The sequence below is a fragment of the Delphinapterus leucas genome, chromosome 5 (genome assembly GCF_059928025.1).
Source record: "Delphinapterus leucas isolate spDelLeu-1000000601 "Yukka" chromosome 5, BTC_Dleu_Yukka2, whole genome shotgun sequence".
Taxonomy (NCBI): Eukaryota; Metazoa; Chordata; class Mammalia; order Artiodactyla; family Monodontidae; genus Delphinapterus; species Delphinapterus leucas.
Window position 1 is genome coordinate 66616351 of NC_143133.1, and position 12062 is coordinate 66628412.

The window sequence follows — 12062 nt, forward strand, 5'->3', positions numbered from 1 at the left end:
GAAAGAGAAAGGGAAGGTCAGAGGAAAGGTGAGAATTTGAGTGGCCAGGGGAGGCTATCTTCTCTACGGTTCAACTAGAGGTTTTCCACAGCTTCTGTCTAAACTTACAGCATCGAGCATAACACATCAGCCTCTGCTGACGCTGAAGAAACGTGTTGAGTGCAACTGACTCTGAGCTCAAAGATTCTATCATATAAAGCCCAGGGTCAGGTTTAGCTGTGCATACCTGACCACAAGGCGGGTTGGCATGAGTGTAGTAAAATGAGTTCCTAAGTTCCCCGTTTGAGAAAACATGGTTTTTAGAATCACAGGCACCAATGAAAACACTTTTCCAGAGAAAAGCCTGGGCTTGTAGATGAGCACTCTAAGACACAGCAGCACGGACGAGCAGTGGCATAATAGCTGGCACTGGGAGCTCAGTTCATCCAAACAATCAGCCACTGAACTGCACAAAATGCAAATAAGGCATTCAGAAAGCCTCTGTGGAAGGCTTGTTGAAAATGATTCCTGCCACACCCATAGGCAGGAACACACCACAATTCTTTCTCAATAAAACACTCACTAATAAAAATGTAACAATGCAGACTTTTAATAGTCAAATTATTGCTTCCAAAAGTAAGCACACGATTTGCCAGCAAATGTTCTTAAGTAAATTTTTAAAGTTCTGTTAAATTTGTAGCATCAGTGGAGAATATTTTATGATTGATCAAACTCTAAAATACTTACTCTTTCTTTGTTGTGAATTAAGATCTTAAGAAAATTAGGAAGTAACCCAAAATAAATTTTGGTCCAAAATAAATTTGGTCCAAGGCAAATTTAGATATCTGAAGGCAGTGCAAATATTTCCAAAACAATGCACATGTATGACAGACAATGGTTGGACTTCCAACTGAAGGAGACAAATAAAAGCTAATTAATGAAACACTCCACTTAAACTGGAAATTTAATCTTAGTGAAACTTAAGGAGATCCTGAACATTTCTTTCCATCTGCAGAAAATTCTTACATAGGGAGCCTCTCCTTCCTCAACCTTCCCACCACAGAATAAATTAGGTTACTTGTCAAGAAACAATTGTTTTGAATATACATAAGGATCCAACCCAGATAGGTACATTCTAATCTTATCATTACATTGTATCTGAAAGAGATCCTATTTCTTCTAAAACTAATAGTTCAGAAGAAATTAATATAGCTATTCTCTGAGGTCAAACACTTCTACTGTCGTGTAATCAGAGTTCACTTAATATCACTGAGAGCTAGTGAATTATTTAATATTATCAATATTTGATTGACAGCGGTCCAATAAACTCTACTGTATAAACAGTGCCATGAACTTTATGGTTCTTAAGCATGTGGTACTGACCACCCCTTCCTTCTGGAAACCCTTCCCTCCCTAGACATATCTTAAGACATCATTACCCAGGTGTTCTACCTGCACCATGGCCCCTTCTTTAGCTCTCTGAGATGGATTTCCTCAAGGCTTACTCCCTGCCCTCTCCACTTCTCACTCTCCACTCTCTTAGTTCATTCATAACTGTAATTTCAATAACTATTATCTTAATATATACCAGCCAAGACTCTCATCTGAGCTCCAGACTATTATATCCAGTTGCCTCCCTGACAGCTCCCTCTGGCAGTCTCAAAGGCATCTTACAGTATGTTCAAAAGGCAATCTCTGATTTTAACCCCCAAGACTAGGTACTTGTCTCAGAATGGAACCATATACCATCCACTTGCACAAACCAGCAACTTGAGAGTCGTAAGTACCTTCTTTCCCTTTCACTCCCATCCAGTGTATTTCTTCATTCAATAAATGTTAACAAAACACTGTGTCAGGCCCTGTTACTACTGCTGATACAGCAATGAACAACAGACAAAAACTCTTCCTCTCATGGAACTTACATTCTAGTTGTTAGAGATAAAACATTAATAAAATGAGTAGGATATACAGCATTTCAGATGGTGATAAGTCTTGTCAATTTTACTCCTAAATATATATTGAATTCATTTTTCCATATTTCTTTATATTTACAATACCACTTAGTTTAAGACATCTTTATGTTTTCATACCAACTATTACCAAAATCCTCTCTTCTTTCCTTGCAATACATTTTCTATATTTTAGTCAAAAAGATCTTTGAATGATGACCACACAGTTAACATTTATTCAGCACTAATTATATACTAAGCACCACTCTAAGGACTTTAGTGCATCATTTAATTCTCATAATAGCTGGTGTGGTTACCCGAGTAACGTCTGTCCCCTGTACTAGACTGCAAGCTAGATCATAACTACTTTCACTCACTGGCATATTCCCAGGATTTGGTCTCTGAACGCTGTAGACTTTAAATAAGTATTTGTTTTATAATGAATAAAGTTTATCAGTGTTTAAGTGAACAAGTGTATAGCAAAGAAGGCATGTTTTTAAAGGTGAATATTATCAATTTAACAAACAACCTTGACTCTTACCATAAGAATTAACATTTGACATTATGCAGCTTTTTTTTAAACTAAGAGTTCTCCAATGATTCTTTATTTTCAAGTAAGTGTATATGTAATTTGTTACTTACACACAAAAATAGGAAATCATATTATGTTAAGGTGTCCAAAGCACTGAGAGTTAAAATGCACTGCGTTAGTTGATTCTTAGGTAATTCTTACTGTTTTATTGTAAAATTTTTTTTTAAAAGGTTGTTTAACAGAACATAAAGGAAAGCTTACTAGAATGTAAGCTTTGTTTCATTCACTGATGTATGAGTGGTAGACATTACTGTATTCACCAATATCTAATTCTCCTCTATTGCTATGGACACTGAGATTATAGCTCCCTTTTGTCATGTCACTAGTTCTAATATTGGGCTGTAAGCAGATGTGATATGCACCATTTCTATGTACCTCCATTCTCTCCCTTCCTCTGTTCTGGTGACCACTGACATCCCACACAGCAGAGCCCTGATTCAGCTGTATCCCTGAATGACTACATGAACAATGGTGCCTCCTGCCCTCCCTTCTTCCTGGACAAAAACCTGCAGTGTCTCTGAGTACATGAAAAATCAACTTATGTTTAAGACCCTGACATTTGGGACTTGATTACTGCAGCAAAAGTTTAACACATCCTAAAACATACCCTAATGAATGCTGGGCACCTAAGTAATGCTTCACATATCTTTATTGAATGAATGAAAAATTATATGTACTAATTATAATTACTGATAAAGATACTCTCTGTCCAACTATCTAAACGATTATCTGATTGTTTTTCCTTTTCTAGGGAGTAACATTTCAAACTTTCTATCACCTTACACATTGACATAAACTTATTAAACCATTCTTACAGAACATTTTTAGTCAATTTCTTAACACTGTTTTTCTTCATTGGAAAACTACTTCACATGATATCTTATTACCCACAGTACTATTATTACATCCTTCAGGAACTGCCTGATTAGCTGCTTTCCAATAGTATCCAGTTATTACATATGCCAATAAGAGTTCTGTTAAAAACAAGCAAACTTCTTGGATGCTATTTTATTTACCATGTATTTTCATAGAGAGAGATACTAGAAACCATAGCTAGAGAGTTTATAGTTTTGCTAAGGAAAAGGGAAAAAAAAGGAAAGGCAGTTTAGAGCAGTGATTATAAGGCAGGGGCTCTGGAACCAAACAGCCTTATTTGAATTCTGACAGCCCCAGTTATTAGCTCTGTGACCTTGGGCAAGTTAACTTACCCCTCTATGCCTCCTCTCCCTTATCTTTAAAATGGGGATAATATCAATAATCTTTAAAGTTGTTATAAGATTTAATAAATTAAAAGGACATAGAGCAAGTACATGGAACCCAGAAGCTTAATAAATGTTATTAATATTATCATTGGTGACTCGCTACAATAATACAGAGGAAGAACACTGGATGGGATGGAATTCTGATTCCACTGATTTCTTGCACAAGTTACACAACCTCTCTAAGCCTCAGCTTTCTTACCTTTAAAATGAGGCTAAAAATCTAACTTGCAAAGTTACTGAATGAATTAAATTTTTAAAAATTTGCAAAAATGACAGCACAATGTCTAGCAAATAAGAGATGTTCAATGAAAATTAGGTTAAACAAAGAAAGAAAGGGGAATATACATAAGGCAAAGAAAGAGACAAAACTGTAGTAAAGACCAATCCTTAAGGACTGCCAAGTGCAAGTACAATTTAAAGGATGGTAACTTTGTGTGGAGTGATACAGGTGAGAAGAGAGTCCCTTAAATTTTCAGCTAGTGGTCCCCGGCAAGTATGCCATTTCCAGCTAGAGGACTATGATGTTTTACACACACACACACACACACACACACACACACACACACCCTCTGTTTGTACCCCTAGACTGGATGTTTTTGAGGCTCATGATCTAAATGGTCAGTTGACCCATTTCTAATATGCCTAGTGATGTTACAGCTCATGTGTTCTTCATGAGATCCCAATTTGATTCTTTACAAAAATAATATCAATGTTTGTACAACTTTAAATCAGAGCTTTCTAAAGAATGTCTCAGCCTTTCCTGTCTTACCATCTGACTTGCCTAAGGCTTGACAGATGATCATTTCAGACAGGCAATGTATTTAAAGGGCACAGAAAACAAAATATTAGCTTCCTCAATTAAAGTAGTTAAAATAAGGGTGAAATAGGAAAAAGGAAAGTCTGACTTTATTTTGGGCAACTTATTTTATAAAGGGGAAACTGATTTCCCCTTTTCTCTACTACTACGGAATAATAAAAATAGCAAATCTGCTGTTACTTTCTTTTAATAAAACAGAACTACTAAAATAAAATGAAAAGGAATCAAAGGTATTTAATAAGGTGAAAACTGGGGCATATAAATGAAAAAATAAAAAAATACAAAAAACTCTACATTTAGAGAATTTGGAGGTTACCATGTTTAACCTGAAATAATGTTCACATTGAAAATTGAGCATACTTGAAAACAGTGTGCAAATATAGTTTTCTCTCCAAGCCAATTACTACATTCAAATTAATTTATTTCATTACAAAGGTACAAACCTAAGGGGTCATGTAATAAGCATTCTGTAATATTAATCCTATAGCAATCAAGAGGAATTACCTCTAGGGATGGGAGCATTTTTTTTTTTTTAAAGGAGGGCAACGGGGGGAATGCTTATCTGGATCAGGCTTTTGACTGCATTTGGTAAGTCGTGATTGGAGGGTAAATGTATGGTTCTTTTTTTTTTTTGGCAGTACGCGGGCCTCTCACTGTTGTGGCTTCTCCCGTTGCGGAGCACAGGCTCCGGACTCGCAGGCTCAGCGGCCATGGCTCACAGGCCCAGCCGCTCCACGGCATGTGGGATCTTCCCAGACCGGGGCACGAACCCGTGTTCCCTGCATCGGCAGGCGGACTCTCAACCACTGCGCCACCAGGGAAGCCCGGGAGCATATTTTATGTTTAAATTTTTATTGAAGTATAGTTAATTTACAATGTGTTAGTCTCAGGTGTACAGCAAAGTGATTCAGTTATACATATATATCTATTCTTTTTTTTTATTTAACATCTTTATTGGAGTATAATTGCTTTACAGTGGTGTGTTCTAACACATATACATGGAATCTAAGAAAAAAGAAAAAGAAAACGTAATGAAGAACCTAGGGATAAGACAGGAATAAAGACACAGACCTACTAGAGAAGGGACTTGAGGATACGGGGGGGGAAGGGTAAGCTGTGACAAAGTGAGAGAGTGGCATGGACATATATTCACTACCAAAAGTAAAACAGATAGCTAGTGGGAAGCAGCCACATAGCACAGGGAAATCAGCTAGGTGGTTTGTGACCACCTAGAGGGGTGGGATAGGGAGGGTGGGAGGGAAGAGATATGGGAACATATGTATATGTATAACTGATTCACTTTGTTATAAAGCAGAAACTAACACGCCATTGGGAGCATATTTTAAAGACTTTTAAGTTGAATGGGGATTTTAAACAGTCTGTGTCAAGAATTAAACAACTTAGGAAGAAACTAATTTTTTAAAATATGTATATAAAAATAACAGAGTTACATTTATTTATGAAAAAAACAAATACTTACAATATCTTCTATTATCTCTTTGACAGCTGCCACAGCTAAAATAAATAAGAGAGGAACCAGTGTTGTGTAGCGACCTGTTGGTGATACATCAGGTATTTGCTATCAAAAAAAGAAAAAAAGGATGAGAAATTCAGTAAGAACTAGAAGGTTTATAATAGATTTAAAAACAACAAAGGCTTGGAGCTTCTTAAAATATGCTTCATTGATTTTACCATCTTGGTAGACTAACACTACGTGAGGTAATTTGCTTGTATCTAGTATGTAGCTGGGAGAGAGGGTTAATTAGCTTCACAGCAAGCAGTTGTGTGTAGGACTAACACCTACAAAGGGGGAGTGGCTAACTAAATTACAGCATGTCCATATACTAAAATTTCACACAACCATTAAGGATGTTATTTTAGAAACACAATGAATCACATGGGAAAATATCCACACATTATAATATGGATAAAGCAAATGATAAGACATATATACTCTAAGATCCTCGTTTTGTAAAGTAAGTCAATTAACCATGCTTGGGATGAAAAAAAAAAAAAAAATAGACCAGAAGGATAAACACCCAAATTTTAAGACAGTAATTGCCTCTTGGTGGTGGTAGAATAGTAAGAGTTATAAAATTTTTTCCTTTGTTGTGTTTTCTTATTCTTTTTGCATGAACGTAGACTACTTTTTAATAAAATGAAACCTTTTTTCCTAATTACAAATAACCCAAATATAAAATGAAAGAATTTTTAAATGGTAACTTACATTCTAAGGTTCAGAATTGACAATGTTACTGTTACTAAAATAACTTACTAGTTTAAGAAAAAGTCCCATCCCCCTTTACCACCCAAAATGAACAGTCCCTGCCACATTAAATTTACAGAATGTTTAAAATAAGTCGATAAAAATGAATCAAAAAAAAAATGAATCAAAAGGCTTCATAAGGTAGCAGCAGTATTCTAACTCGGCTTGCAGCAGGAGCTGGAAATGCCCACCAAACCAGCTTATCTCTGTGCTTAGATAAGCTTCAGAAGATTGGTCATGGGCTTAAGAAAAACATTTATTAATATCTGAACACATGATTTTGAGCTAAGGTTTTAAAACATGACTTTACCTGAAGCAGTGCAATAAAGAGAAAAAATGAATTAGCGGCTCTTCTGAACTGAGAGTAGAGAAATCTTGGAAGGAATGTGATTACGTTATATTTTGCAGTGCTAGAAAACAAAAATGAAAAGCAGCATAAAAGTCAATTACTCCACAATTAGCACCCATGTTTACAAAATTCTATTATCGCCATATAAAAAATTAAATGATGAACAAATGCCCTCTGTTTTAAATCGGGAGAATACTGCAAATGGTCATTAACCTCAAAGAAAAGGAGTGAAAGGAACTGTCTAAATAGTAAGAGTTTAATTTTCTGCACAATATCTTTTGTTATCTTTGGCCGATCATCCTGTTATCATTACTAGCAACAGCTTACAAAGAAGAGCACCTTTAGTTAAGATAGTCTATAATATGTTAATAGAAAATAAAATCTTGCAAAAAGAAAAATCAGCAATTTGAGCAAGACCAGAAACATCAAATAGAGGGACTTCCCTGGATAACGTCAGACAAATGGGGAGTTTTGGGGGGTTCTGTCTGAATTTTCTTCATGGCTCCTCTAGAAACTTGGCTAGGACTCCACACCAAACATCAGATATGTCCACAATCAGGAAGATATCACCATTTAGGTCTCAGAAATATCCAACCTTCCTCTTATTAATTAAATAGAAAGGAGATTAAAGGGACACATGCCACACTCCTTAAGCTCAGAAAAGTTACTGTATAATTTGAAGGTGTAAATATTAATTTTAGACGGTCATTTCACAAATCTAGGAGTTTTGTCACCAGAAAACTACTGGGCTGACGTGTGGCGGGAAGGGGGCTGGTGTTTACTTGGTTCCGGAGGCCACTTAGTGAATAGTGCTTATAACAGCAATAGTTTTACATTATTGTTGGAATGAAAATAGAACAGTGAAGTAATTCTCACACCTTCCATTCCTCGACACCATATGAAATTTTGCAAGTATCAAAAGCCAATATTTAAAGACTATTTAACAAAAAGGAGTTCTAAGTGAAGAATTGCAAAGACTTCTTTTAAAAGGTGAAAACTTGTTAATCAAAAACAACAGTTCGTGCATCTATTAACAGGTTTAAGACAAAGGCACATACGCATGAACAGTTTTCATTATTCAGATACTGTAACTAGAATTGGTAGCATACATATGGCTGCTTAGCCCTTCTCCTTCCCGTTTCTAGATTCTTTTGTTTGTTTGTTTTTTTGCGGTACGCGGGCCTCTCACTGTTGTGGCCTCTCACTGTTGTGGCCTCTCCCGTTGCGGAGCACAGGCTCTGGACGCGCAGGCTCAGCGGCCATGGCTCACGGGTCCAGCCGCTCTGCGGCATGTGGGATCTTCCCGGACCGGGGCACGAACCCATGTCCCCTGCATCGGCAGGCAGGCTCTCAACCAGTGCGCCACCAGGGAAGCCCTCTAGATTCTTATTAACATCTCCTTCTTGGCTAGAAGATGGAGAAACAGCTGATACACACTGCCTCCAGTAAGCTCTTAAATATTAAACTGATTTAACTGAAAGCTCCTTGCAAGCATTTTCATTTTGGTCCGGCAGGGGAGATGTCCTCCCAAGTTCTGCTGTTAATAGCTAGTCCCAAGCATTCTTTGGTAGTTCTTACCTGACATGGTTATTGCAGAATTTTGTCAGCTGGGGCTGGTTGATGAATATAGTCCTTATTTCCTCCTGGTCAGCCAGTGAAGTCTTCTCTGAAACATCATCAGTCTTCTCATAACCTTAAAGAGAGAGAGTCTTATTTGATAAGAAATGTTTCATTTTATTATCCAGACCAAAAACACATTTCATAACTATCCTAGAGCCTAAAACCTGTTAAAAGCTATCTACTTCCCTGTTATTGGTGTTGCTTCTATTCTAATAAAAGGAAAAATCCCCACATTTAACGTTTCTACTAAATTTGAAAGGCAGTACTTAACAGTCATGTAAAAGCTGACACATTTCAAAAAGAGTAACATCAAATTTTAATTTGTATCCATCTTTTCCCCAGAAATGTTCAACTTATTTCCTTTCATTACATAAAAATATGTCCAAAAGTAACACAAAATTCTAAAATGGTTTATACTTTTAGATAAGACTAACAAGACAGAGGTAATGACAATACATTCTGAAATTTTAAGCATACACATTTAATGCTTTTCTGGTTTTGCTCTTTCTTTGTGAATAAAAACAGAGAAAAAGATAAACATTAAGGTTTAAATAGGCAACCACCACAATGATCTAACTCACTATGATCATCTTAATCTTTCCAGTAATTAGAATTTATGTTTATGAATGATCTTAAGTTTCTTAAGATCAAGTCACCTCACCATCACTGAAACAATGTAAATAGATAACGGGCAATTTCTGCTGGGTAACACCTTGCTGCAATGTTGACAACACTTTAAAAAATACATGCAGCTTCTAGAAGAACAGAAAAAATTTTAAACTGCTTATTTTACTTTCCAGTGAGAATTAAATGAGACTGAATTAAATCAGTCCCTTACCCCTTTCCTCGAGTCACCAACAGTACTTTATCTCAAATACCCATTTTTCTTCTCTTTTCTGCCTAGTCAGTGCCAACTCTTCCCAAAAGACCTGCCAACAGCGGTCTCTTCTGAAGTATTCTCTGGTGCTAAAGTCAGTGCACCTTCACTATGTTCCCACAGGCCTCTGTACCTCCCCTGTCCCTTGAGTCTGTCCCCTACCAGAATGGAACTCCCTGGGGCCATAGCTGGGGTGCTACTTATCTTCCAATACCAGTACTAACAAACAGCAGGTACTCAAGAAATGTTTGCCAAATAAATAAAAACTAAATGACAAAGGACTTGTTATGTGCCCATTTCTTTGAGAGCAAGCAAATGATTCTCCACCCACTGATAAAGAAACTGATGACAGCCATGTGCTGGTAACAAACTGTACAATAAAAGCTTGCCTGTGGGGTTCCGTTACCCTATGAAACCAGAAAATCATAGGAGCTTCCTACAAAGGTGGGGAACATGAGCATAGGGACCCGGAAGGTGAGAAACAGTGTAACTGTGTGCAGGGCAGTGCAAACGGGACAACACTGCTGAAGAATACACAAAAGGCAAGGTAAAGACAGGTGAGATACAGTGCTGAAAAAGCACACAGGCCGGGTTTAAAAGGACCTCTCATGCTTGTGAAGAAGTCTGGATCACATCCTCTCGCTGGTAGTGAGCCAATGAAAGCTCGCCAAGGAGAGAGGCACAGAGTGGGAGCCACATTTTATGCTCATCACTTCGGAGGTCACATGGATCCAAACTAGGTACTGTCACACTCATTTTGCAGTCTTAGACACGTTAGCAGCTTTGCCCATGGTCACATGGTTAATAATTATCTGTCACTACACCATGTTTTAGACGCAACACAAACTTTCCTCCCTACTGTACACAATCAAAATTCCATATAGGGATTGCTAAAGACTGAATGTTTATGTCTCCTCCAAAATCCATGTGTTGAAATCCTAACCCTGGATGTGATGGTATTAGGAGGAGAAATTTTTTCAAGGTGGTTAGGTCATGATGGTGGAATCCTCATAAGAGGGATTAGTGCCCCTTTTAAAAGAGGTCCCAGAGAGATCCCTCCCCCCCTCCCCCCCACCATGTGAGGACACAGCAAGAAGATGGTCCTCTATGAACCAGAAGGCAGGCCCTCACCAGACACCTAATCTGCCAGGGCCTTGATCTTGGACTTCCCAGGCTCCAGAATTGTGAGAAGTAAATTTGTTATTCATAAACCAGCCAGTCTATAGTATTTTATTAAAGCAGCCTGAACAGACCAAGTCATGGATTATCAGAGGCACAGCAATATTAAAATTCTTAGAAATCTTTTATTAGATTTTCCTTGATGACAGCACAAAGACCGTAGTGTACTGTTTACAGTACCTTAACTGGACAAAGTGCCTCAAGAAAACCAGCTCTCCACTCTGCTTTGAACTGATATCCTCAAGTTGTACTTACTTTACGTAACTGGATGTTCTCAGCTGAGGTGTTAGGTATCACTCCTTACCTGACACATCCATTTATACTGCGGTTTCAAATGCTGCCAGGTAAACTTGGACATCACCTCTCCCCATCACGTATGAATCTGTATTCAAGAATTTCTTGGGGCAAAGGACCCTCCTAGGAAAAAGGGATTGGAATCGCCTCTTTCCTTAAATTTTGGTCTCACACTTATGGGTTAGAGGTGAGCACATCCCCTATAAACGATCAATATGCACCAGACAACTCTGTTTTTATGCTTTTTTTTTCTTTTAAAAATGTTCTCTGCAGGAGATTGGTTCAAGGTGGTGGAGTAGAAGGACGTGCTCTCGCTCCCCCTTGCGAGAGCACCAGAATCACAACTAACTGCTGAACAATGATTGACAGGAAGACGCTGGAACTCACCAAAAAAGATACCCCACATCCAAAGACAAAGGAGAAGCCACAATGAGATGGGAGGAGGGGCGCAATCACAATAAAATCAAATCGCATAACTGCTGGGTGGGTGACTCACAAACTGGAGAACACTTAATACCACACAAGTCCACCCACTGGAGTGAAGGTTCTGAGCCCCACGTCAGGCTTCCCAACCTGGGGTCCGGCAATGGGAAGAGGAATTCCTAGAGAATCAGACTTTGAAGGCTAGCGGGATTTGATTACAGGACTTCGACAGGACTGGGGGAAACACAGACTCCACTCCGGGAGGGCACACACAAAGTAGTGTGCGCACGGGGACCCAGGGTAAGGAGCAGTGACCCCACAGGAGACTGATCCAGACCTACCTGCTAGTGTTGGAGGGTCTCCTGCAGAGGCGGGGGGTGGCTGTGTCTCACCTTGGGACAAGGACACTGGCAGCAGAAGTTCTGGGAAGTACTCCTTGGCGTGAGCCCTCCCAG

General features: G+C 38.3%; 1 protein-coding gene across 13 annotated transcripts in view; it reads right to left on the reverse strand.

Moving 5' to 3' along the window:
• Positions 1 to 12062, reverse strand: part of ATP8A1 (ATPase phospholipid transporting 8A1) — a 241088-nt gene that overhangs the window by 195394 nt on the left and 33632 nt on the right. For all 13 annotated transcript variants that reach the window (XR_016393271.1, XM_089911849.1, XM_089911844.1 and 10 more), the window contains exons 2-4: positions 8793 to 8907; positions 7176 to 7275; positions 6080 to 6178 (exon numbers count right to left, since the gene is read on the reverse strand). Coding sequence is in view for 12 of the 13 variants with exons in the window: in XM_089911849.1 (XP_089767975.1) it covers positions 6080 to 6178; positions 7176 to 7275; positions 8793 to 8907 (314 nt within the window). In the remaining variant the exon portion in view is untranslated. The remainder of the gene's footprint in view (positions 1 to 6079; positions 6179 to 7175; positions 7276 to 8792; positions 8908 to 12062) is intronic.